This window comes from Camelina sativa, chromosome 12 (assembly GCF_000633955.1).
Source record: "Camelina sativa cultivar DH55 chromosome 12, Cs, whole genome shotgun sequence".
Lineage (NCBI taxonomy): Eukaryota > Viridiplantae > Streptophyta > Magnoliopsida > Brassicales > Brassicaceae > Camelina > Camelina sativa.
The window spans coordinates 3,479,088-3,504,989 of NC_025696.1; the positions used below are offsets into that span (position 1 = coordinate 3,479,088).

General features: G+C 35.4%; 6 protein-coding genes and 2 long non-coding RNA genes across 9 annotated transcripts; 4 read left to right on the forward strand and 4 right to left on the reverse strand.

The window, feature by feature from the left end:
• Positions 1,418-2,088, forward strand: LOC104729912. The gene is made up of 2 exons (XM_010448936.2): positions 1,418-1,678; positions 1,780-2,088. The coding sequence occupies exons 1-2, from the start codon at positions 1,520-1,522 to the stop codon at positions 1,921-1,923; spliced, it is 303 nt and encodes a 100-aa protein (XP_010447238.1). The 5' UTR covers positions 1,418-1,519; the 3' UTR covers positions 1,924-2,088.
• On the forward strand, positions 5,517-7,507 carry LOC104729913 (ABC transporter I family member 10, chloroplastic). The gene is made up of 5 exons (XM_010448937.2): positions 5,517-5,912; positions 6,152-6,238; positions 6,562-6,690; positions 6,783-6,905; positions 7,091-7,507. The coding sequence occupies exons 1-5, from the start codon at positions 5,628-5,630 to the stop codon at positions 7,301-7,303; spliced, it is 837 nt and encodes a 278-aa protein (XP_010447239.1). The 5' UTR covers positions 5,517-5,627; the 3' UTR covers positions 7,304-7,507.
• Positions 8,382-9,591, forward strand: LOC104729914 (myb-related protein A-like). The gene is made up of 2 exons (XM_010448938.1): positions 8,382-8,661; positions 8,769-9,591. The coding sequence occupies exons 1-2, from the start codon at positions 8,484-8,486 to the stop codon at positions 9,359-9,361; spliced, it is 771 nt and encodes a 256-aa protein (XP_010447240.1). The 5' UTR covers positions 8,382-8,483; the 3' UTR covers positions 9,362-9,591.
• LOC104729915 (probable polygalacturonase) lies at positions 11,042-14,406 on the reverse strand. Its single transcript, XM_010448939.2, has 6 exons — positions 14,272-14,406; positions 13,692-14,115; positions 12,805-12,925; positions 12,238-12,412; positions 12,070-12,140; positions 11,042-11,912 (listed from the first exon to the last, which is right to left on the reverse strand). The coding sequence occupies exons 2-6, from the start codon at positions 14,112-14,114 to the stop codon at positions 11,275-11,277; spliced, it is 1,428 nt and encodes a 475-aa protein (XP_010447241.1). The 5' UTR covers position 14,115; positions 14,272-14,406; the 3' UTR covers positions 11,042-11,274.
• On the forward strand, positions 15,291-19,724 carry LOC104729916 (BRASSINOSTEROID INSENSITIVE 1-associated receptor kinase 1). Its single transcript, XM_010448941.2, has 11 exons — positions 15,291-15,847; positions 16,107-16,239; positions 16,326-16,397; positions 16,555-16,698; positions 17,397-17,468; positions 17,574-17,645; positions 17,726-17,802; positions 17,893-18,024; positions 18,101-18,442; positions 18,645-19,039; positions 19,139-19,724. The coding sequence occupies exons 1-11, from the start codon at positions 15,766-15,768 to the stop codon at positions 19,460-19,462; spliced, it is 1,845 nt and encodes a 614-aa protein (XP_010447243.1). The 5' UTR covers positions 15,291-15,765; the 3' UTR covers positions 19,463-19,724.
• On the reverse strand, positions 19,977-21,693 carry LOC104729917 (peroxidase 47-like). The gene is made up of 4 exons (XM_010448942.2): positions 21,448-21,693; positions 21,164-21,352; positions 20,910-21,072; positions 19,977-20,542 (listed from the first exon to the last, which is right to left on the reverse strand). Exons 1-4 carry the CDS (start codon positions 21,691-21,693, stop codon positions 20,163-20,165), a joined length of 978 nt encoding a protein of 325 aa, XP_010447244.1. The 3' UTR covers positions 19,977-20,162.
• Positions 23,564-24,281, reverse strand: LOC109128073. Its single transcript, XR_002034511.1, has 3 exons — positions 24,258-24,281; positions 24,046-24,147; positions 23,564-23,919 (listed from the first exon to the last, which is right to left on the reverse strand). It is a non-coding gene; the product is annotated as an uncharacterized LOC109128073 (long non-coding RNA).
• LOC104729918 lies at positions 24,546-25,896 on the reverse strand. Of its 2 annotated transcripts, XR_002034510.1 has the most exons (5): positions 25,466-25,896; positions 25,268-25,315; positions 25,054-25,184; positions 24,836-24,960; positions 24,546-24,634 (listed from the first exon to the last, which is right to left on the reverse strand). It is a non-coding gene; the product is annotated as an uncharacterized LOC104729918 (long non-coding RNA). The 2 variants fall into 2 exon arrangements; XR_002034509.1 differs by having other exon boundaries at positions 25,268-25,896.

A 25,902-nucleotide genomic window follows, 5' to 3' on the forward strand; every position in this document is an offset into this window, starting at 1 on the left:
TCTTACAACTTATTTAAAACTAATTGATTTGAAAATTTACTAAAGTGAACTATCAAATTTCCAAACAAATAAAATTTATGTTACAACAATTAAATTATCTTCCAAAATCATATATAAATTCAGTATCGTTGGATGTTTGTTAACAATAAAATATCCACTTTTCTCATATGCATAATTTTCTGCCTTCAAATATTCATATGATCTTTGTTGCATAATTTACAATAATCCCTGTTGAGCATAATCAAACTAGAATATACGATTTTGTATTTTTTGTTAGACTTAAACTTATACGATTGTGTTATCTTTGTACAATTATTTTATCTACCATTAGTTTAACAAATGATTTTTGAAGGGAGGTGCCTTGGAAGTTGGAAGACTTAAAATTATTTTTATCTATACGAAATAAATTTAACAAGCTTTAGTTGTATTTTTCTGTGAATAAGTTTTATAGTAATGAATTTCTCATTACAACTGTCAATTTGAAGCTTTACTAACGCTTGGAGTTAAGTATTAGATGTTGACATTCGTTTAAGTGGATTGCAGCCTGATATTTTAATACTTATCACAGCTTCCAATCTCAGGTTCAAATCATCAGGGAACTCAGGCCAACATTATACCAACCAATCGTGGAAAAATATCCAGTATCTCAACAGTTCATACATCCCTAATTACTAGAACATGACGATCATTAATAACAAATCAACGTTTGTTAAAAATATTATGGTAAGTAATGTGGTTAGAACATAATGATCGTACTAGTACGATGCGTACTAGTAAAAATTAGTAAACCTTTTTGGTTAAGTTATTATAGCTAGACCATTTGTCATCGTTTTAAACTTAATCATGTAAAAGTATCATTTTAATTTGCAAACATTATTGATTACGGTTAAGTTATGTGAATAGAAATATGATTATGATTATGGTTATATAATAAAATCGGGAGGTAGATATTTCTAGTCAACCGATTTAAAACGAGCCCAAGACGGATGACCATCACACATTCACACCTAGTCATATCTATGTAAATGACATAAACTAAGCTTCCACTTCCACTTCCACGTACTTATTCTATTTATTTATTTTTCATTATAAAAACCAAAGAAACGAAAATATCTCAACCCGCCGACCAACTCCAACAAATATAAACATAAAATATATTATAGAATAAAAATCGTGGGAAGAACCGAAGAAGTAGAAGAAGTCTCTCGTTACGTTATCTTCATGCAAAATCGAATTCTTTTGACTCGTTTAGAAACCAATCCGCCACGTGCGTCGTCACCACCATCCTTCACGCGCCACGTGTTCCCAATCCACCGCCGTGATCCGCCCCTCCACGCCACGTTACGTGATTCAGCATCTTCTCTCTCTCTTATAAAAAAGCATGAGATATTTTTAAAAAGATTCATATGTACGCCCTGAACAAATCCACTATTTTCTTCTATATATAATCAGATCAATCAAAGACTGAGAGAGATTCATCAAAAACTTGTTTTGTTAGTCTTCAAGCTAAATCCGAGAGATGGAAGTAAGCAAGAGAATGAATATGTTAGAGAGAAGGTCTTCCATAGAGACAGAGCCCATGACGTTGCATCTCGATCAAATAGAAAATGCTCGAGAAGAAGCTATGTTTGTGATGAAAACTAAAACAATGGAGGAAGCTATGGATATCTTCACAAAGGTATTAATTATTTTACTTGATTAATTCTCTAAGTTTCTTCAATTTCTCGTTTCTTTTGTAACGTTATCTAATGGATGATATGTGGGGGAAAAAAAAAACAGGAGACGCGTGAGGGTTTAAGAGCTAGTGAAGAAAGAGGACAATGCATAAATTTGAAGGATGACGATGATGATGATGATGATGAAGACGAAAGAATGACGTTTATGAGTCCTCATGGTTGGGACATTGCTACCGCTCCTTTCTAATTTCTTAACTCTCTTTTTTTGTCTCTTCGTTTTTCACTTTCCGCTACTACTCCTTTAATCGTTTTTGTACATCCGTAAGCATATATAGATGTTGTATACGCCGTGAATCCTTCGTTTATTATAGAAGGGAAAAATCTTTATCAGTACGATCGAACTTTTTTTTTTTACGATATATCATCTTTAAATCATTAAAACCTAGCTAGGATATATCCATAATAATAATCAAAACCAGATAACTCTATATTCAGCCAACCATGCATGGGAAACCAAAACATCCTCTAGTATTATGTAAAAAAAACCAAGGAAAAGATCACGAAGACAAATAGACAATAGTCTCAAAACAGAGAAGCAATCATCACGGGTTTGTCATGGGAGAGGAGGACTGATCATCTAGCTGCACCTCTTGCTCAATGTTTTGTAGAATACACCCATGCATGTTACCTTTGTTTGTGGACATAAGCCATCGGGCGAAATCGTGAATCACTGCGTGCATTGTAACCGTCTCATCACCAAGACCGTCTTCTAAAAGACAAAACGTCTTTCAAGCCTTGGACCAACACAAGGCCGTCGTTTTGGCAACCCTCGCGATCTTCTATGATTCCTTTTGACACCATAAGGCACACAAGCTCTTTTACCTTGATTACGCAACTCATGGGATACGAAGCACATAATAAAAAGCATGGCTTCATCTTTTTGTCTTGCAAACAATCATATGTCAACTTTAGAGAAGCATATATGATTTCACGAGTAAACATATCTTGCATGATGGTCTGCCCTTTTTAGGTTTTGCAAAGCAAACATCCAGTAGAAGGCAGGTAATCTCGATCGTCCTAGTAGTTTCCCCACGGCAGTGATGGCAAAAGGATAACCTTGAAGTTTGTTACAAAATTGATTTGCAGTGGGTGCAATAGTGGCTGACGTAGCATTGTCTCCAACCAGGGAGCAAAAATACTTCCAAGCATCATCAACGCTTAGGAAGTCAAGTTTTAGGGTTTGATCAACTAGCAGCTTCCGGCACACACCGCGGTCCCTAGTGGTGATAAGAATTTTGACTCTCACCCCATTGTCTCCTTGATAATTTCTCCATGGAATACCGAAACGATCTAGATCGATGGAACTCTGAGCGTCATCAAGGATGAAGAGACACGTTTTAAAATTTCTGCAACTTGCGGAAGATTAAACCAGCTATTACAGCGTCGGGTGCATCCTCTGCGTAAAAAAGGGTCAATCTACGAGCGATTTGGTGTAGTTTCCTTCTGAAGTCAAACTTTTTACAACATTCAACCCAAATCACTAAATCAAACTGTAGAGCAAAAGTTGGATTCTCAATGTTGGTGTGCAAAGTGCTTGCAATGACCGTTTTTCCAGAACCTTCTAAGCCCCACAGAGCAACCCTATTAACCGCATCGTCCTTTAGCAGGGATGTAATTTTGGCTACAAAACCCCCCAAATAACTCTCATGATCTGCCGTAGGACCACAAGTTGATTGCACAGGAACACCAACCCACGCCATGTTATTCATGATGTGAGCCTCGGCCTCCTCGTCTTATACCAATCAAAAACTTCACTGAACTTACGAATCTAGCAGATAGCTAGGTAAAAAAAGTAAATAAAATACTCAAGTGATATACAATATTTTTAGGGGAAAAGGTCCAAAACTTACCAGATCGGACCATCCTTGTCTCCTCGAATCTTCATTTCGGCTTTTCTGTGGTGGGGAAAAACACAACCACCTCAACATCTTTATCATTATCAGTTTTCCTCTACTACTCTTTAAGACCTATAAATATTTGAATATTGAAGCGTATATATTTTTCTCAAGTCATCATCAGTACTGTTGAAAATATTTTAATTTACGATATACATACATCATCTTAAAGTTTATCTGAAAGCGTAATTTATATTTGATCGGTTGATCCTAGTCAATATTTTTGATGCGAGAACTTATTTTGTTTTGATCTCATGGGCTTAGTAGGGCTTATATTGAGTTACAAACCAACAATATGATATCAAAAGCCTTGAATCTTAATACATTATCTCAATATCTAAAGCCAAAATCGATAGTGGCACCAGTAAGACAAGGTCTAAAAATTGTTATTTGTCTTTTGCATGTGATGGAAAAATTAGAATGTGAGAAGATTAAACTTAAAGCATTAGAACTTGAAGCAACGTATATACGTAACTGTCATGCAAAAATGAAAAATGGAATAAAACATTTACTAAACAACCAAAATGAGTTTAAACTTAAAATGGAAAATACAAAAGATGGTAAAGGCCTTTTGAAGGGAAATTCTACATATAGATTTGAACAGTCAAAAGCAGCAAATTTTATTCTTACATTACTGATATTGATTATACAAAAGAAGTTTTGGAATGTGTCAACATCCAACACCAAAAAACATACGTTCGTAGTTTTCTTATCAATTAATTCATCGACAAGTAACTTTTTATAGTATGATGGCTGATATATATTTCTAAAATATCTAAGGTCGGACATATTACATTCGTACGTAGGGATTCTCTCTTTGACAAATGCAGTCATGTTCATCCGTAGGTGGTTAAGTTTGGGTTCATCTTCCAAGTTCTTACATGTGCATTGAAGAAAACGTTGTTTCATTTTAGCTTCCATTTCTTTAAAGCATTTCTTCTTACCATGAGATGAGAACCACATTTTCCAGGAAATGTGATGAGAGATCCCAACAGTCTTGGGGAGGTGCTCCAGCTGCTTCCACTTCCACATCTAAATTTTTTTATCAACCAAAACAAATTTTTAGCTTATAGAATATATAGTAATACAATAGATTAATTTTGTATAAATAACATACTACTGCTGTACCTTCAATATGGATTAGAATCAAACAGATGAAAATACAAGAAGAGATAAACAAGGTAGTTGACCTCATGTTTTGATAAATATTATCTCTACTGCTTGGAGATAAATTTTTTTTTTTTTTTGGTCTAATTATGTTCTTTTGCTGTCACTTATCCACCACTCGTAGAGTCGTAGTATATATTAACCACACAACAAAAATAAATTGTTCCGATAAATTTGAGAAGAAAAACATAACTAAAGGGTGGAGCCAAGTCAACAAGATCGGCAGAAGAATCAGCTTCCAATTTTAAGAAAACATAATTCTTACTAAAATTCAATTTTTCTTTTTTGTTATATAAATGATTTTTATAGTTGAACTTTTTGTGCGTCAAATCCCAGTATTGATGTTTCGAAATAAAATTTATGATTATGTAATTTATGAAATCAAAACGTCTAGCTTCAGTTTACCGTAATCTCATAATTTCCACCATTTTGATGCAAAAATTATGATTTACTTGACACTTATAATTATGCGTAATTTTTTTAAGCTATGATATTTTTGAAAAATATCGGAATCGGAACTTAACAAATTAAATTTTTTTTTTTAATTGGCACAATTTAAAAACCGTTCAATTTACTTTCTCAAGAAAAAAAAAAAAATAATACGTATAATTCTAGACAAAAGTTAGACCGTATCAAAACCAAACCAAACCGAAAAAAATCGAACCGAAAACCAGATTAGCTGGGATTGAACCAGGCGAGAGAGCGTTCTATACACGAACCAGAAGAAGAAAGCTGTAATTTTTATGGTGTTGCGAGGAAGAAGAAGAAGAAGAAGAAAGCTGCAATTGCAAGTAATTAAAGGCGAATTCTTGAAAAATCCTTTAGAGAAATGAGTGGTCACTGTTTATTTGCAGCTTCACCTCCTCGTCTCTTGCCTCTTCGCTCAATATCATCGAGTGTTTCTTCTTCTTCTTCTTCTTCTTCTTCTTCCGGTAGTTACAGAATCAAATTCTCCGATGATGCCGCCGTTGAGTGTCGGAATCTATGTTTCTCCGCTAGTACAAGACAAGGGATCTCTGTTCCTATTCTCCGAGATTGCTCCTTTCGAATTCCTTGTGGACAATTGTGGATGATTCTTGGTCCCAATGGCTGTGGGAAATCTACTCTTTTGAAGGTCTTTCTCCTCTCTCTCTCTCTCTCTCTCTTCCTACATCTCTTCTTTTCCTTGAATCATTGCATTTGCAGAGTAAAGACTCAAGCTTTTGTTAATGAACTCTCACTGTTCTTAAGTCGTCTGTGTAGACTAGGTTTGCTATATGTCACTCTTGGTTACTATCAGTTGGTTTTATAGATTATACTTAACAAATGCCAGATACAGTGTTTAATCTTCATGAACTGCTTGGAACTCTACAGATTTTAGCCGGTGTAGTGAATCCAACCAGCGGTACTGTCTTTGTGGAGAAACCAAAGAATTTTGTATTTCAGAATCCTGATCATCAGGTTAGTTTTGTTGCTCTTGCAATGTGACTACTGTTTCGTTTAGATGGTAAAGGATCATACTTTTATCTCCATCTTTGATTTGTATTTTTGTTTTATGGTTGAGTTGCTTTGTGGTTAAGCTTCCTTTTTTCCTTATTACATACAGTCTTGATCCAAACCCTTAATTTGTTTGAAAATAAAGCAATGTTTCTAGTTTTTGTTAATAACGTTAGAAAGAATCAATTTGTTGCCACTGCTAAGGCAGATCAGTTAGTAAAAATTGGATTTGCTAAGATAATTACGCTCATTCTGGCCACATTTGAACACCTTCTTTTTCATCACAGGTAGTTATGCCTACAGTAGAAGCTGATGTGGCATTCGGTCTTGGCAAGTATCATGACATGGATCAGGAAGAAGTTAAGTCTAGAGTGATTAAAGCTTTGGATGCAGTTGGTATGCGTGATTATATGCAGGTAGGCTTATATTGAACTGCATAACAGTAAGTTATCTCTATGTGTGCTAGTTCCATTTAAGAAATATTTTTTTATTCTGGTATTGTTTCTAGAGACCGATTCAAACTCTTAGTGGTGGTCAGAAACAAAGAGTTGCCATTGCTGGTGCTTTAGCTGAGTCTTGCAAAGTGCTATTGTTGGATGAGCTCACAACTTTCCTAGATGAGTCTGACCAGGTAAGACAAAATGCTTGTTAAAAAACACTAGTAATACTGTTAGACTACCCTTCTGTAATTAGAATATTATAACATCAGCTAATTTGATCTTGTTGTATGGTAGACATTGGAAGTGAGTAACTTGTGTTGAGCTTCTCTGAATCGATGTGTATTGTTTTCTCGGGGTTTTTTGTTCTGTTCTGCAGATGGGTGTGATCAAAGCTGTGAAAGATCTGATAAATGCAAAGAAAGGAGATGTGACGGCATTATGGGTGACACATCGGTTAGAGGAGCTGGAGTATGCGGATGGAGCTGTGTATATGGAGAACGGGAGAGTGATCAGGCATGGTGACGCAGCCACCATCTCAGATTTCATTAAGGCCAAACAATCCCTGTACATTGATCAAATTGGTTCATAACTTCTTCTGTTACAGAATTTTTCTTTCTTAATCGAAAAAAAGTGAAAGCATATAAAGAGGCAATGAAAGAAGTCGAGATTTGCTAAGAATTTTGTAAACTATTGTGATCATATAGTTCTATTGTAGTTAAAGCCTAAATTTTGGGTTTTGAATCTTCATTGATTCTCAGGTTAGAGCGAAGACGATATGTTTAGACGTGAGTTGAATACTAGTAAACTCTGTTTTCCGAAGGGAAAATAAAGAAAGTCGTCTAAATTATGTGTGCCACCTTTTTTGACTATACTTCGTCAAAGTGAAATACGCACAACAAAATATGTCTTCATATCATTGCACGAATCCGATGATATTAAAATAACACCATCTATGATCATGTTTTATCAGCCGCACCTTAGTGTAACAAAAATATTATATTATGCTTATTTGCTTAACTTGTAGAGGTATAGTAACATGTCTATTTACAGCAACCAAAGGTGATGGCTGCTATAAATATATGTGTCATGTTTGTGTATATACATATTCAAGACTTGTCCTTTGTTTATTTATAATCGTTGCTTCTCCGAAAAAAACGAACAATTAGGTAGGTGGGATGCAATGGAAAACAATAAGAATAAAGTTGGTTCCAAACTAATGTAGCTAGTATGGCTGTTTGAGTTCAAAATCATCAACATCACTAGCTTTTCTTGAAAACGGTTAATATCTTACCTCGTAAGATGCATATACATCGCGAAGTCAGTCATATAAAATATTTTTAGAAATTGCTTACCAGAGTTAATATTCTCTACAAAAAAAAGGGTGAGAATATAAATATATAAGCATGTATAGAGAACGTACATAAGTACGTAATTAGGCTGATGTTGGTATAGTACGTACAAATCTATAGTGTAAGACTAATTAAGAACTAGTAAAACGAAGTAAATTTGGTATTTTAAAAGAGTTTTTGTTTGGATGAGTATAATAATTATATTACATAAAAGATGAGGGTGTCTTGTAAAAAGAATAAAAGTGACTTATCATCCATAACCCTAGAGAAGAGAAGAGAACCAAGACCAACCCTCTCTTTTTTATTCCTTTTTTTTTTTCTTCTTCTTTGTATTATTTTTCATCCTTTTTATCATTTCACCTTAGACTATTTTATCTATACCTCTTTCTTCAACAATTGCTTGGTTTGATATAGGTGGAGATGGAGATAGCATCCATGGAAATGTCTAGAGGAAGCAACAGTTTTGATAATAATAAGAAGCCGAGTTGCCAGAGAGGTCACTGGAGACCTGTTGAAGACGACAATCTCCGGCAACTCGTCGAACAATATGGTCCCAAGAACTGGAATTTTATTGCTCAACATCTCTATGGAAGATCAGGTAATAATTCATATTTTTTGATATATTACCCAAATATATTTATATATATGTATCGTTTGTAGTAGATCTATGTGTTTTATATATAACTGAGTGATATGGATTCATAGGGAAAAGCTGTAGATTGAGATGGTACAACCAACTTGATCCAAACATCACCAAGAAACCTTTCACCGAGGAAGAAGAAGAGAGACTTCTTAAAGCTCATCGGATCCAGGGTAATCGTTGGGCGTCCATAGCTCGACTGTTCCCTGGGAGGACCGACAACTCCGTCAAAAACCATTTTCATGTCATCATGGCTAGACGCAAACGCGAAAACTTATCTTCCACGGCTACTTCTACGTTAAGCCAAACTTGGCATAATGTTTTGAGCCCTAGTTCTAGTGTTACAAGGCTTAATAGATCCCAGTTTGGGCTATGGAGGTATCAAAAGGATAAGAGACGCGGTCTCTGGCCTTGCTCTTTTGTTCCATCCCCTGGAAATGATCAATTTGGATCTTCATCAGTCTCTAATGTCCGCCACGAAGTTTTTCTTGAGAGGAGAACGTCGAAAGAGTTGGTAGATCATCACAATCACACATTTCACGAAGCAACACCAGATAATAACAAGACTTCAGGTGAAGATGGACCATCTAAGGAAAATGATGTTGGGAAGAACAATGTTACTTTCATTGATTTTCTTGGTGTCGGATTAACTTCTTAGGTTGTTATATCACACCTTAGAGATTTTAAGGTTTATATCAGTAGGGGTTAGCTATCATTTTCAGCCTTTTGCTTCCTTAAACTCTCATATTGATCTTCTATCAATTACAACTCTCGTTTTTCATCCATTCATCAAATCTATATCATATACTTAATTAGGTGTATATATGTATAGGTATATGTGTATTACATGCACTTACATTGGTACGTATATATATGGGTGTTTGTATATTGCATGGTTTGCTGTTTTATACAGAATCAAATAACAAATATGTATAGGCATCATGTAACAGAATCATGTAACAAATAGGTATATGGGCCTATAGGGTGTAGAGTTACATACATGAGACTAATTAGCAAATCGCTAATTAATGTATTGGACGTGGTGAAACTTGAATCTATATGAGAGCTTGTATCAGAATGCATATGTTATATAATATGAAATTTTTAGTGCGTTAGTTACATTAGACCGTCACAACACAAATAATAACAATTTTGTTTGTTTTTTTTAAAATAAAAAACTACACAAACACTTGCATGGTGTTGGGCAAAAGGATAAATCAATTTCTTGTCTGCTATTGTTTTACGGACGTGCTAAAAACCAATATATATATATATATAGATATTCGCTGCGGTCATCTAGTTTTGTCGACTGCTAAATTAGTATAATATATAATATATAGCCTACACAATTAGCATAAAATTATGCAAGTTAGCTGTATTCAATAATATCTGAGGGAGACATATACCTGGTTACATATCTTTTAAAGCTAATCTAGTCATGTATCTACCTGTGAATCAAATAAACAATACATTTTTATAATTCTTTTGTTTGTTTCCGGTGTTAATTATAAGAAGCTTTTCTTTTCAAGTTTAACCAATTGCATCACGATTAAGCTTGTGTCGTCTATCGAGCTAATACCCTATTCCTCGACCACGACGAATATATTTAGGGTGTTATAACAGTTAACAAGCTGAATCTTAAATTAATTAGGCTGAGCTTAAAAGGATATCGCCTCATTCTTTTCATTGTTACTCTGCAGTGTACGTCAGACTCGTTAAACTTACGATTTTGGTATTTCATTTTTATTCGATTTTTTTTTAAATGTGATTTGCGAAAATGAAGAAAATACAATATGCATGGACATTGGGAGACGTACGTATTTGCAGAAATGAGAAGTTTATAAGGTCTCGTATGTAACCTGTTACGATGGAAAATCACATGTATTTGACATATTATAATAAACAAAGAAATCATCTTGTTGTAATTGGTGAAATTAAATAATGCCACCGACAATTTTTCAACCAAATATGATGAACTGTAGCATGGGGATTATTGTCGACCATCAAAATTATTTTAGATAATTTACCAATTTTTTAAATATATTGCCAATTGTAAAATGATTATATTAACTATACATATTCATTCAAAGATCTGAACATTTTGCAAATGGTTAATTTATCAAATTTACATAACAGAAAGAGAATTCATTTGACTGTTCTTAAACGCACAAAACAATGGCTTGAAATAATCATTCCAAGACTAACTCTTTACGTTATGTCGAAAAACAAACTCATTGACCTACGACGACGCTTTCATGCACCTAAACGCAATTCTTTTTGTAGTGGGTGAAATACAAACGCTCCGTGGAAGACAATGACAATCACGGTAACAATAATGAATAAGCAAAATCTTTATGGAATAATTCAAAGTATATTTCGTTACACAATGTGTATGTATAAAAAGAATCAAGATTCACAAAACAAGAACCAAAAAATCGTGTTAAAAAGGAATAACCAAGATGACATTTATCAAAGTGACCATGACTCTTCGCCCCAAAAAAAACATTGCTCAAACTCATGGCCTCTTCTATCATCATCACATGGAAATTCTCAATAAATCTCAAAAAAAACTCATCTATGAACACACTGAGATACTGAACCTTTCTTTTGCAACAACTGTGGACATGACAGAGGAAATACGCCACTAGCGTAGCCTGAAACATCTTTGCATTTCCATTTCTCGGTCTGCGGTAACCCGAGAAGCGTAACATTTCTCAAACATATGTCTTGAAACGACGTGCCTTCAACACCTAGCAACATTGGGGCCTTTCTTGAATTCAGACTCACAACATTGCTAATATAAATCCCTTTTACTCTAGGAAGAGCTTTCGGATCCCATTTGTCGTCCGAGTGATCGTTTGAACCACTACTGAATCTGATTGGAACTTTTACTTTCTCCAATAACACATTATTAAAGGTGATGTTCGAAATGTACCCGCCTCTTCCTTTATCTGTTTTTATACGGAGCCCAGCTGCAGAATCCCAAACGTGTATATCTTCGACGGTTATGTTAAAAATCCCACCAGACATCTCACTTCCTATTCCAACTCCTGAACATGTGCGAGTAGTACCAGAGATCCTTCGGATTACAATGTTTGAACTTGGACGTGCCACAGCCATTCCATACTGGTCCCAACCGCTCTTTACAGCTACAAGGTCATCACCACTTTGAATGTAACAGTCCTCAATGCAGACATTGGTGCTAGAGTCTGCAATATTATTCAGAGATATAAGATAGGCTTTAATCGTTTCAAATACTAATTTACGCCTAAAACGCACACAGAGTTTGCCATTTGATACAACCAAGGCCTAAGCAAGGGTGATTTACACAAGATAAAAGGGTAATACAGAGTAGAGATTATGTACCTGGATCTATACCATCGGTGTTAGGAGCATTCATCGGAGCAAGGATAGTCATATTTCTAATAACAACATTACTGCAAAACAAAAGTTCCAGGGGTGTCAACGAACCATGCACACTTGTGTGACACAGCAGCATAAACGCATGAAAAATAGTTGGAAGTAACTAAGAACCTGCAATAAACAGGATGGACTGTCCAGAAAGGAGAATTGAGCAAAGTGAGGTTAGAGATGAGTATGTTATGAGAGTTCTTGAGTTCAATAAGATGGCCTCTTGTATGCACCAATGTTCTGTTCCACCATAACTCCCACCACATTTTCCCCTGTCCATCTATTGTCCCATTTTCTCCTGCAGAATTTTTCCAAAAGCCAAGAAGTTAAATCTAGATAACTCCAAACTCTTCTAAACCATAAAACCCCAAAAACAGTGAGACCCAAAAAAAAATCTGAAATCATCCTTTTCTCAAACTGTCTCTGTATCTACTTACTTATTGCTGATGCTAATCAGATTACCAACAATTTAGAAGCATTAAGCAAACACCAAATACTTATAATTTGGATTGGATACTAGAATTTTAATTCATGTCAAAGAATGAGAGACATTGAAGTTAATAATCTTAACAAAGCAAAGAAAGCAGGCCACATTGTTCAATAAAACCCAACAGGCCACACAAGAAGCTCCTCCAGCTAGTGATAAACAAATATAATAAGTGCACAGGCGACGATGAAAGAGCAAAATACCTGTAATGACAACATTTGTGAGATTATCTCCATGAATGAGGCTAATGTGTCTACCACCAGGTCTCTCTCTCCCTCTTCCATAAGAAGGCAATGGCTCTATTATTGGCCATTCGTCTATGTCCTATCAAACCATAATCCCACACAAAAAAATTGTAATACAACGTATAAATAAGAATGAAAAAGAAGCAGAGAAAGTATCTGTATTAGTACACATGAAAATGTGCTAATACACACTAGCAGACAAATTTTTAAACAAAATCAAAACTTGACAGCAAAACCAAGGAGTAATTTAGTTTAATATATAAGAAGAGACAACACAAGTAATCTGATTAGATCTAATTTGTACATGAACATGCTTCAGACAAAAGTTGTCTATACATCTAAACTTTCTTGGAATCTAATTATATAAAAAAAATGGTTTCTTTCACTTCTCCCCAGACTTTAATTTTTATTTACAGCTACTATTGACTGACATAATAAGCACATTCCTTCATTTTAAACAAGTCCTACGGTCCTTTCCAGTCATGCAAAACAGTGATTATTGATTTCAACTAGTCCATCCATTTATAATCAACAAGATTTCCACTCAGAAAAATAACAGCTTTTGTTTGGTGTATCAAACCATGGTGGGTCCATTTTAACCACTGGCCGTGATTAGTGTAATCAATAGTGCTACTTTATGAACCATTTAATCAAAAATCAATCACAAAACCCCAATTCTGGATTATCACAGATCAATCATCAAATGCTCAACAGAAACATTAACGAATTGAATACTCTTTAAGCTGTTCAGAACCAAACAACAACAACAACAACATAAAAACGAAAACTTTATCAATGTTGTGTTATAGAATTGTAAATATAATTTTTTTTTTTAAAAATGGTACCTTGGATCCCAAAATCACAGCGCCGTGTTCGAGAAAGAGCGTGAAATTGCTAGTAAGGTTGAAGCTTCCAGAGAGCCACGTGCCTTTTGGGACATTGAGCTGGACACCACCCTCCGCCGCAAAACCTGCAAGGTGCCCAACGGCGCGACGGAAAGCAGCCGTGTTCGACGTTTTACCATCTCCGACGCCGCCGAAATCGGTGATCGACATGACGATCCGGTTGGGAGACGGGTCGTGGTTAAAAAACCCGGAGCAGGAAACCGGGTCATATTGAGAAGAAGTCGGGATCCAGAGAGGTAAGAAAGAATTGGAAGAGAATTGGAGAGAGAGAATGGCTAAGACGGTGAAAACAAGGAGAAGAAACGCCCACGATGGTCTTGTAATTGCGCTCAATACCGTGGTGGGCTTCTTCTCCGATTCCATTCTGTTTTTTTTGCGAAACAGAGGAACTTAATAGCCCATGAAGAACACAGATGATTACGAACAGAAGAACACTAAAGTATAACTTTTTGATAGTTGGCGAGAAGAATTTGCATGTGTGCGCAATGATTAAATTAGATGTAATAGATAGATACCTTACCTCTAATAAGATGTAATAAAAGCAAAAAAGGAAAATGTGTATACACAGACACAAGGTGTGCATGTGAAGGGCCAAAAGCCAAAGGTAAGGAAGGAGAAAAGTGAAAATCTTGAGAAATAATTTATATATGATGATGGATGGATTCATCACGGGGATACGATTGTGAGGTGTTATTATTACACAATCTCTGTCAGATTTTGGAAGTCTTTTTAAGTTTTAATCTATGGGCCTTTAAAATAGGTCTTCTTGTAGTGTTGTGACTGGTTGTTTGTTTTGTTTTTTTATGACAAAACTAGGTAATGTGTCCGTATTTTTAATTGCTGGCAAAACCACACACAGTTTCATGTCCGTATGTGATTATTTTCAACTTATTTTAAATTTCTTTTATTGGTTGATGTTTGATGATAGTAACCTATATATATATATATATATATATATATACCCTTCTTTATATGAAACAAGAATGTCAACTTTTTTCTTTCTTTTTTTTGTAATTATATCATGGAATGAAGAAAGAAAAATCAATCTTTTCTATCCTAATATATATATATATATATATATATTCTTTCAAATCTCCATAAAATCTAACATTTTCAACAAGTCCCATTTTGTTTCATTTGTTTGAAAGAAATGGACTAGTTTGATCAAAGCCCAAATAACAATAGAAGCCCAAAATGAAAGAGAAAGGAAAACTGAGATGGGCCGATAAAAATTAAGTGTCTGATGATGGTACATCACTATCATCATAACCCATGGATGGATGATGGATACATGAAGGGAAAGAACATACTATAACATAACAAACATGATTCCGAATGAAGTCGTGCGTCTTTGACTTTGACTAGCTTAAAAATAAGCTTTTGAAAATGCTCCACGTCATCATCACTTTGTCGTTTTCTCGTTTCTTACTTTTCCCTTTTAATTTTCACTGTAGAGAGACCAAACTACTCAACTCAACCCCCCCAGTAAATTAAGAACCTTTTTTTTGTTTGTTGTCTTAAATCTTTTTTTCTATTCAACAAATTTTTCGTCTTCCTTGCTCATCTCTGTTATTTTTTTTTAATAGTATTTTATTTTTCCAGGAATATCAATATCTTCTTCTTCACCTTCCTCTTCCTCTTTCGTTTTCTCAAAACTGGGCTTTTCCTCTCTCTTGAGTCAACGGTCAGCGATCTCGGCGTTTCAATATCGGAAAATCTAGCTTCCGTTTTTTTTTTTTTTTTTTTTTTTTTCTAATTTCCCTTCGATTTGGTTTTTCTTTTTTTCTCTTCTTCAAATTAAGTCAACGGGTGAATACGCGTTGAGGGCTTTTCTCTTATTCTTGGGGTTTCCTTTTCTGTGTGGTAGTAGTAGGCTTAATCTGGGATGTAAAGATCCTTTCTTTTTTCGAGGGGTGTGTGAAAAAACAATGATGGATCTTTCTCTGATGTTTATATCGGTGAAGTAGTATTTTAGGGTTTTTTGTTGGTTAATCTGTGGAACAACTTGGATATAATGGAACGAAGATTGATTCCTGGCTTCTTTTGGCTGATTTTGGTTTTGGATTTGGTTCTCAGAGCTGCGGGCAACGCCGAAGGTTTCCCCCTTTTTCCTCATTTCTCTTTTATATTTCATTCTTGTTGACTACTGCGAATTTGGCTGGTTTACATAGTTTTATTAGGTTAAGATTACATTACTGGATCCTTGTGATAACTTGTTCTAGCCTAAAAGGAGGACACTTTAACTTAAGCTACTTGTTTTGCAGCTCTTGAGTTATATTGTTGTGACCCTTGATGATTGCGAAGGTTGATAGTAATTTGAGTTTTCTTTTTTTTTTTGGCTTTGGTTAATTGTAGGTGATGCTCTCAGTGCATTGAAAAACAGTTTAGCCGACCCTAACAAGGTGCTTCAAAGTTGGGATGCTACTCTTGTTACTCCATGTACATGGTTTCATGTTACTTGTAATAGTGACAATAGTGTTACACGTGTGTAAGTTTCTTTCTCTATATAGTTTAGTAGCCCCATGATGTTTTTGGCTCTTCGCATCTACTCAGAATTTCCTATGTTTTGCTCAGTGACCTTGGGAATGCGAATCTGTCTGGACAGCTCGTCATGCAACTTGGTCAGCTTCCAAACTTGCAGTACTTGTAAGTCTTCTCTTCTTACAAAAAAACTCGGCTTTTAGCTTTTGGTGTATTGTGGTAAAAAATGTGAAAGTGTTCCATATAACTGTATAATTTTGCATTATCATATATTAGTGGTGAAGTAGTTATACAAATTAATGTTAGAGACGTGTAATGACAGGGAGCTTTATAGCAATAACATTACTGGGACAATCCCTGAGCAGCTTGGAAGTTTGACGGAATTGGTGAGCTTGGATCTTTACTTGAACAATTTAAGCGGTCCTATCCCATCAACTCTCGGCCGGCTTAAGAAACTCCGTTTCTTGTATGCTCCCTTATTTAACCTCTCTTCTTTTAATACGTTCTTAATAAGCAGCCTAATTATCGTCTTCAGTTTTCTTGATCGTGTTTGTCTTCCCTAAAAAGCTATTCGTACAATGTGTTGTTACATTTACCGGAGTCAGAAAGTAGTGTGGCCACATAGATGCTAAGTTATTTTTACTAAATGAAAAGATGTTGGTTCTCTTCTCTAGGAGGCTAGGAATTAGGATGTTGTACCATATGGTCTATTTTGATGCTCTGGAGATCTTTTAAATGGAATCAGAACGTTATAGTTACAGATATCCTTGTACTCACTTAATCCCACTGGAGCAGGAAGATGTTCCGAATTCAGAGTGGCTGTCTGTTTGGTTGGACTCGTCTGTCACTTTTGTGATCGTCAACGGAAGTTTATTGACTTGCTTAATTTGTATGAAACCGATATGCTTCTGGAAGGATGACGTTCTATCAAAGATTAATTTTCTGCCTTAGGCTTTAAGCATTAAATCCTGTTAGTGTGATTATTTTGTAAGTGCTCTGTAAATCTAGAGAGTTAACGCATCTGTAGTATTAAGAGGCTCATTAGATTTTCGAACAACGTCTATTTTCATGTATATTTTTGCTCTACGTTCGTCAGTATAAACTCATTACTGGTTAATATGTATCCACTTATTCGTGACATGGTCGTTTGCTATTGGTGATTAGGCGTCTCAATAACAATAGCTTATCTGGAGAGATCCCAAGGTCTTTGACTGCTGTCTCGACGCTGCAAGTTCTGTGAGTGTAACTTTGTCTCTCTCAAATTCCTTTGTCAAGTTTCTGATTATTGTTTTGGCCAATCTTGGCATTAAGTCAGAAAACTGATATCATCTTGAAATGCAGGGATCTTTCGAACAATCCTCTCACTGGAGATATTCCTGTTAACGGTTCCTTCTCACTTTTCACACCTATCAGGTTTTGCTTCTTTCTCCTATTTTAAATCTTGGTGGGGAGGTCAGAAAATAATGAATTAATTATTTGAAAGTTGTCTGCAGTTTTGCCAACACCAAGTTGAAACCCCTTCCTGCATCTCCACCGCCTCCTATCTCCCCTACACCGCCATCACCTGCAGGTTTGTCATTTTGTATATGTCTTTGAATTGGTACTTATAAGGCCGATCTGTTATGTACTAAGAAAGAAATTCTTCATATTATACTTGCAGGGAGTAATAGAATTACTGGAGCAATTGCGGGAGGAGTTGCTGCTGGTGCTGCACTTCTATTTGCTGTTCCGGCCATTGCACTTGCTTGGTGGCGAAGGAAGAAACCACAGGACCACTTCTTTGATGTACCAGGTTAGCGAAGCTTGCATTGTGTGTTTTCTTATTGAGACATCAATAGCTGATTTTTTTTTCTTACCGTGTTTTGCAGCTGAAGAGGACCCAGAGGTTCATTTAGGACAACTCAAGAGGTTTTCATTGCGTGAACTACAAGTTGCTTCAGATAATTTTAGCAACAAGAACATACTGGGTAGAGGTGGTTTTGGTAAAGTTTATAAAGGACGGCTAGCCGATGGTACTTTAGTGGCGGTTAAAAGGCTGAAAGAGGAGCGTACCCAAGGTGGTGAACTGCAGTTCCAAACTGAGGTTGAGATGATCAGTATGGCGGTTCATAGAAACTTGCTTCGGCTTCGTGGATTTTGCATGACTCCAACCGAAAGATTACTTGTTTATCCCTACATGGCGAATGGAAGTGTTGCCTCTTGTTTAAGAGGTATCTCTCATCTTTTGCTCTTTTCTTTGTCTTCCAGTTACTGCAATATATCTTTGCAATGTTGTTTTTTTTAACCTAAATGCTCTCTTCTTAGTTGGGGTTACCATAGTAGATATAGCTCTGCTAAGTTGACTGACAAGGGAAACTGGTTTTAAGTTGATCGTTAAATATGTAGTAATCTTATGTTTTGTCTTCTCTGTAGAACGGCCTGAGTCCCAGCCACCACTTGATTGGCCAAAGAGACAGCGTATTGCGTTGGGATCAGCAAGGGGGCTTGCATATTTACATGATCATTGCGACCCAAAGATCATTCATCGAGATGTGAAAGCTGCAAATATATTGTTGGACGAAGAGTTTGAAGCAGTGGTTGGTGACTTTGGACTCGCAAAACTCATGGACTACAAAGACACACATGTGACAACTGCAGTGCGTGGTACAATTGGTCATATTGCCCCTGAGTATCTTTCTACAGGGAAATCATCAGAGAAAACAGATGTGTTCGGGTATGGAGTCATGCTTCTTGAGCTCATCACTGGACAAAGGGCTTTTGATCTTGCTCGCCTTGCGAATGACGATGATGTCATGCTACTAGACTGGGTATATAAACATATGTGTTTCCCACTTGTATACTTTAATGATGTGTGTTGCTTCTCTCTTTGTGTTAACTAGGAGTGTTTGTTTGGTACCATCCAACAGGTGAAAGGGTTGTTAAAAGAGAAGAAGTTGGAAGCACTAGTAGATGTTGATCTTCAGGGTAATTACATAGACGAAGAAGTGGAGCAACTAATCCAAGTGGCTCTGCTCTGCACTCAGAGTTCACCAATGGAAAGACCCAAAATGTCTGAAGTTGTAAGAATGCTTGAAGGAGATGGTTTAGCTGAGAGATGGGAAGAATGGCAAAAGGAGGAAATGTTCAGACAAGATTTCAACTACCCAACGCATCATCCAGCCGTGTCTGGCTGGATCATTGGCGATTCCACTTCCCAGATCGAAAACGAATACCCCTCGGGTCCAAGATAGGATTCGACCACGGATGCTTTCTCTGTCTTTTTTTCTTTTTCTTTTTGGGTGTATTTATTGAGGGTTTTAGTTTCTCCTTCTGCATATTATTATTGGTTCTTAAGTGAATACATGAGGATCAGATTGGGTTTGTAAGTGTTATATGAAAAAGGGATTTGAATGTTGTTGAAAGCTAAAAACCCAAACACATGTCATTAAAGTTACTTGACAATTGTTGTAACTTCTTGATTCACATTTGTATCTCATTAACTGTTCTTGACCCCCTGCGTCAGGTCTCGTCTTCGGTTTATTCGCTACATGAGTTTAACATATTACACATTTATATCAAATTTTAGACATTTTAAGGCCCCTTCTGTGTTATCTTGTGATTTATACGTCCGGAGATTTGTTCAACCGAGATTAGATGTAGGTATGTATATATTCACTTATTTTACTCTCATAGATAGATACACTTTTATTACTCTTTTAGATATATATACAAACCATATTTTACTAATTCTCAATTCTTGTGAGATAACAGCTCATAAACATAAATTAAATACAAGATCACCTAGTATTTTATGCTTTGATGGATATCTGAAACCCACAATTTTACATGGGAGGATATAGAAGATTCATGATTCATATATATGATAGAGGAGATATAGTTAAAAGTGGGAGCATGAAAATACATAAATCATAGCTATATATATGGCCTAGGCTAGTTAATGCTCCGACAATTTTGACGGATTTCACCTTGAGAGCCAAGTTTAACATCAAGATTGCTCATTTTGCGCATGGCCTGTTGGAAATCAAAGAAGAACCTTGCTTGGTTAAAAGCATAGCCATTAACGATATTCCTGGTCCTTGGAGTGTTGAATAAGGTTTGGTCCGAAAAGAGGACTCCTGATTTCCTCTGGAGTGCATTGAAGTAAGCATTGTCGAAATCGTTGCGGGTCGCATCAAAGGGTTGCTCTGCATTGTCACCCGCACTACAAGTTTTGGAAAGACTGTTTGCAAAAGTCGAGTCCATTGAAGAGTCTGGGACGGTAAGTCTAGCCTTGAAGGAGGAGCATCGTGCAACTCCTAGGGTATGTGCTCCTATATTATATTCCACAAGTTAAAACCAAAACAGATTCTGGAGCATTCATTGTCTTGAATCTTGATAAACATATATATTATACGGCTTTCATTCCAAGTGATGTGAATAAAATTATTTTATATATTACAGAAGTTATTACGAAGATAAACATGAACAAATTTATCCACCAAAAATGTAATTGTAAACAATAACTATAACTATAAAATATGAAATTAATAAAAAAATATTTTCTCTCTGAAGTTTTATTGAGCTAAAGCTCCATTCCACTTATTCTCCTTTATAGAGGTAAATACTAATAGCTAGTAGAAATATATATACACATACGCGTATACGTATGGAATCCAGGAGTGATGTAAAAGAACTCACCAGATAGAGCAACAACGTCTTGTGGAGTGAAGCCACGTTGGCCAAAAGTTTGAATGAGTTCGGATGCATTGAGAAAAGGTGAAGGTAAATTTCTTGTATCTTCTATCTTCGATCTTTTACCATCAAATCTTCCTTTTGGTATGTCATAGTATGGACCACCAGCCTAATAATTCCAACTACTTATTAGATTAAGTACACAAATCATCTTTTAATATATTTAATCAAGGGTTCAAAATCTTAATTCGCTTAATTACCCAAAAGACAGCATCTCTAGCCGCCATGGCAATAATATCTGCGCAAGATACAACTCCAGGACATCTATCCTCGATTTTCTCTTTTGCATCATCTATGATCTCGTAGCCACGTAGACTCAGATTCGCAGGCGAATCCTTTTCCGCGGTGTTATCTTTTGTTGAATCTAGCAGAATCGACGCGTCACATCCCTTAATAGGACAAAAGGAAACTTAAGTTTTCCAAAAAAATTTTTAAAGTAAAACACACGATTAATGAGAATATGGAGAGAGAGAGAGAACGTTACCTCAATGAAACAGTCGTGGAACAACATACGGATAAGACCTGCGGCTAATGTTGGATCGGCTCGAAGAGCATTGTTAACACTGTTCTTCACAATCTGTTCGGCGAAAGGGCAGTTCATCATGTAGTAAGTCATACTTAAGCCTCTCGCATGAAATGGAAACCCAACAATGGCATGCATCAACAGAATCACGCTCACTATATTCGCCTTAATCATCTTATTATTGTCTATCTTAAGTCTTGTTAACATAATATTCAGTTTAATTAAGCTGCTTCACTCTGTATATCGCTTATATATATAGTACGAAGTCGCAATCAGAGACACTTCATATTGGAGTGGTTGGAATATATATATACACACCTATATTTTACGATTTGTGTATTGATTGGTCCCATGATGAGGTGGAAGCAGATTAAAGTTTGGGATAGTGGTCTATTGTGCCTTCCCGTTTACTCTTATCATAGTGAAAACTATCGTTATTTTATTCCAAATGGCTGACCTGATTTTGCATGTTATTGCATGAAAAGTGGCACGTAGTGTTGACACATACGACCATTTCTTTCCTTTACCAAAACTCGAATTCGCTTGTCCACACAATATTTATTTAATAGCACTATATATGTATTACCTCAAGTTTAAAATAAAATTAAAAACACTAGCTAATACCTCACGCTTGCTATAGCTGACCAAGTTTTATGATCTAAATTACTTTCATTATTTTTATATGAATGTGAATTTTATAAAAAAATGAGAGAGTTTGTAACTAATTAAAACAAAATGCTTAACCAATAGAATTATAGTTCTTTTGTTGCCAAAAGGTTAAAAAAACATGTGATATATAGTTATGAGAAATCTCAAACCTAAATAAACGTTAGATCCCATAAATTTTTCAGTTTTGTTTAAGATTCTGGAGCTTGATCATGTTCCGTTTTGTTCAGATAAATTAAAGTATATATTTGTTTGAACAAAGAATTCCTATGGAAATGTGGACGGTGTAGAGATGGGTCGACCAATCTTGTCTACATTCTTGAATCTAGACATTTTAGTGCTGAATAAGATAATGGCGTATTTGATCAGCGACTAATATATGTGCAAAACTTATAGACGCATCTCGTTTTGAAGAGAAGAACTCAAGAAAATGAAAAGTCAAAGGAGAAAGCGAGATACATATGTAGCTGGCTTCCATTAGCTAGCAATGTCCGTAGAAATGGACAAGACAGTTTGGTATTTTTAATGTAAATCGCATGTCAGTTTCACTTTATCACTGAGTGCTTCCGACGCGGAACTTTTTAGTGGTACATTCTTCCACTTCCTTATCCGGTGAAGACAAGATAGTTGAACTTGTAAATGTTTCTTCCTTTTGTTAATTTTTGGCAAGTGTTATACACTTCATGATACACTTCTACTGTTCTATCGAGGGTTTAAATATGTATATCTTATACATATTTCTTCACTACGTTTCTTAGACAATTGGTTTCAAATACGAAACAAACACATGTATGAGAAGTGGACGATTAGGGAGATAGTGGGGAAAAAAAATCACATAATTTAAGTATAAAATTAAATAAAAGTGAAAGAAAAATTACATATTTTCGTTTTAATTAAGTCGACAGATTTCTTTATTTTTTAAATGTTACCAAAAATCTATAATTGATTTTATATGTTACTATAATTAACTAAATCTATACTATACTTAATTACCAAAAATCAAACTAACTCGTACATTATGATAGACCTAAATTAAATGTCATTAGTCTATAACCAAAAAATCATCTATATATCTATTCGATAGTTATATAGATGATTTAGTCAACGTAGAGCAGGTACGACTAAATACTTTAATAAAACGCACAACATTGGCAATGATGCAACCCCGTTTTAAAAATTGTTAAGCGTTAGTCAGACGGTGAGGGAGGGCCTAGCGATTAATCGGAAAATCGAATTTAAATCGGAGACTAGTTTTAGGGATTTTTATTATTGTTTATAATAAATAATAAAATATCTAATGTTTATGTTTATATAAAATGTTTTACCGAAATATTTGATGGCTCAGTTTGTTGAAGGTTTGCTAATCGAATCCCTGTGTATGGCAGCCAGCTTTTTTGACTCATTTTTTACAGATTTCATCATATTTTCATCTGGTTATAACATAGAAATAGTAGATCTCCACCTTTAACATCATATTTAAGTGAAAAATCAATTAAAAATAAATTTTATTTTTATCCGATTTTTGATCCGATTTGAATATAATCGCGGCGGTTCCTTGCTGCCTAGAGATTAAACGGCGAATCGGCCGATTTTTTTAACAAGGGATACAACCATTATGCCTTTTATTTGATCATTTGAAACCTTCTACTCCACCCCGAAGCTCCTTCACCCTTACTATTTTCAACATTTGACTTCTTCTTTTGTCATTTGTCAAGCTCTTCTCCTTTTACTACTCAGTTTCTTCTTAATTAACGATCTCTCAACTCCCTGAATTTTCACAACAGAAACAAAATATTTAAGGAATAATCATATGCTACACTAATCCGATCAGGTGACTCTAACCAAGTTTCAGCTTCAGCTAAAACAATAATCATGATAACTAAGGTACTTCACCTAAAGCTCTGTAAAGCCAATGAGGCATCTTACTAAATTTGCATAACCAAGTCTCAGCTGGTCAGGGAGTTCCTTCACTTGACCATAGTCCAGCAGTGCAACCTGATGACGCCAAACAAGATTACACAACTCAAGATATGTAGACAATAAAACCTATCAGAAGACCACAGTAACTCAATCAAGAAACTACCAAGGAATAACAAGCTACAAACCAGAAGATGACTTGCCTCTGAACCTTTACAAATCAAATCAAGATATTCCCAGGATGTGGATCCGCATGAAAGAAACCACTCTTCAGTATCATTTGCCCATATGCTTGAGACAAACTCTTAAGTATATTGCTGGAAGGAATGCAAAAAGTATATTTTCCAGTGCAGGCATCAGAAAACATCTTGTTGAAAGCAGACAACGTGTTGGTTTCTAGCACATAAAAGCTATCAAACATGGGAAAGAAAACTATCAGAGATAATGGAGGAGCTTACAATTTTACTGCCTCTGCCATTTTACCATGAGGATTTATCCCTCTTTTGGCCATCTCATCACCGAGGCTCAAGATTGGGATCCCGTTCATGTAATCCATAACCAGGACCTTCCTGTGCGTAACATGATTATTCCTCTGGTCAGCACTCATTACATTAGTCAAGCAATAGAACCAAGAATTAAAGAATTTTTGAATGTAAAGAGATTTTATCAAAAATACAGGAACCATAACTTGAACACTGAAACAGGACAACTTAAAAAGCCTTGAACATTATTGAGAGAACCAGAGTGCTGATATAAGAACAAGTACCTGGTCACCAAATTTCGTAGCACCCTGGGAATGAGAACAGGACTCTTTCTATTGTTCTCATAAAGAAAACGTCGGATCTTTTCCATTGCATTGGCCTCCCTTTTGAAGTCGAATTCATAACCAATCTAGAATATGAAAAAAACAAGGATATTCATAAAGACTTGGAGGCTGTAAAAATTCTTACCAGATATCCTCAAAAGTTTAGAAATGATAAACACCTGCTTCTCGATTTCCTTAGTTATGGAGAACAAGTCAAATTTGATATCAGTTTTTTTGCATGTACAATGCAAATAGTTGCAAGTTTCTTATATCTATCATCATCAACTTCTCCACTCCAGGATGTTTGTACCTAAAACATGTAGTAGCATATTCAGAAATTAATTGAAAGCAGGTTAAGAAGATTTCAGTAGTACTCTCCTGATTATATCTCACCTTTACAACAACATCCCTTTTGTCACCCTTTACTCTTGCTCTATGTACCTAAACAGAAGCAAAGAAGAAAGTGAAAAGATATGGTGAGACTTACTTTAACCATACCATAATCTTAATCTGACTGTATATAAGCGTACAAGGTAATAAATAATACTCTGCATAGGTTTTCAAACTATTGAGTGATAGAGAATGTAGTACATGAGCAATAGAAGCAGAACCAAGAGGCTTAGCATCAAATGTTTATTGTTAATTAATCTTAGTGGGTTTTAGTTTTATAGAGAAAGTGAAAAGTTCTAAGAATTTAAGTGGAAAATAAATTATACTAAACTTGTGTAATTGGTATACACACTTAAACCTTGACATAATTTAAATATTAAGCTCAACATTAACACCTACTTTTTTACCATCGGTATTAGTCTCTAATAATAAGAAAAGGATCAACTTTTGAAGAAAGAACTTAATATTTTGGTTGTATGTAAGATATGTGTAAGGCAAACAAATGAGGGGACATGAAGACAACATCTCCCTCTGGTCGACTATTTCCTTTGTTGTTTTGATTTTGATTTTTGTTTTTTGTCAACTTAAGAATACAAGAACTCTTGATCTGATATCATTCCTACTAAACAGTCTTTGTT

Bases quoted from the DNA above. Each gene is read 5' to 3' on its own strand.
- LOC104729912 (XM_010448936.2), top strand. From the start codon at position 1,520: ATGGAAGTAAGCAAGAGAATGAATATGTTAGAGAGAAGGTCTTCCATA. The intron at 1,679-1,779 runs GTATTAATTATT...AAAAAAAAACAG, and splicing joins CTATGGATATCTTCACAAAG to GAGACGCGTGAGGGTTTAAG.
- LOC104729913 (XM_010448937.2), top strand. From the start codon at position 5,628: ATGAGTGGTCACTGTTTATTTGCAGCTTCACCTCCTCGTCTCTTGCCT. The intron at 5,913-6,151 runs GTCTTTCTCCTC...GGAACTCTACAG, and splicing joins GGAAATCTACTCTTTTGAAG to ATTTTAGCCGGTGTAGTGAA. The intron at 6,239-6,561 runs GTTAGTTTTGTT...TTTTCATCACAG, and splicing joins TTCAGAATCCTGATCATCAG to GTAGTTATGCCTACAGTAGA.
- LOC104729914 (XM_010448938.1), top strand. From the start codon at position 8,484: ATGGAGATAGCATCCATGGAAATGTCTAGAGGAAGCAACAGTTTTGAT. The intron at 8,662-8,768 runs GTAATAATTCAT...ATGGATTCATAG, and splicing joins ACATCTCTATGGAAGATCAG to GGAAAAGCTGTAGATTGAGA.
- LOC104729915 (XM_010448939.2), bottom strand. From the start codon at position 14,114: ATGGAATCGGAGAAGAAGCCCACCACGGTATTGAGCGCAATTACAAGA. The intron at 12,926-13,691 runs GTACCATTTTTA...ATGGTTTGATAG, and splicing joins CTGTGATTTTGGGATCCAAG to GACATAGACGAATGGCCAAT. The intron at 12,141-12,237 runs GTTCTTAGTTAC...TTTGTTTTGCAG, and splicing joins GTCCATCCTGTTTATTGCAG to TAATGTTGTTATTAGAAATA.
- LOC104729916 (XM_010448941.2), top strand. From the start codon at position 15,766: ATGGAACGAAGATTGATTCCTGGCTTCTTTTGGCTGATTTTGGTTTTG. The intron at 15,848-16,106 runs GTTTCCCCCTTT...GGTTAATTGTAG, and splicing joins AGCTGCGGGCAACGCCGAAG to GTGATGCTCTCAGTGCATTG. The intron at 16,699-17,396 runs GTATGCTCCCTT...ATTGGTGATTAG, and splicing joins CTTAAGAAACTCCGTTTCTT to GCGTCTCAATAACAATAGCT.
- LOC104729917 (XM_010448942.2), bottom strand. From the start codon at position 21,693: ATGTTAACAAGACTTAAGATAGACAATAATAAGATGATTAAGGCGAAT. The intron at 21,353-21,447 runs GTAACGTTCTCT...TGTCCTATTAAG, and splicing joins TCCACGACTGTTTCATTGAG to GGATGTGACGCGTCGATTCT. The intron at 20,543-20,909 runs GTGAGTTCTTTT...AATATAATATAG, and splicing joins AGACGTTGTTGCTCTATCTG to GAGCACATACCCTAGGAGTT.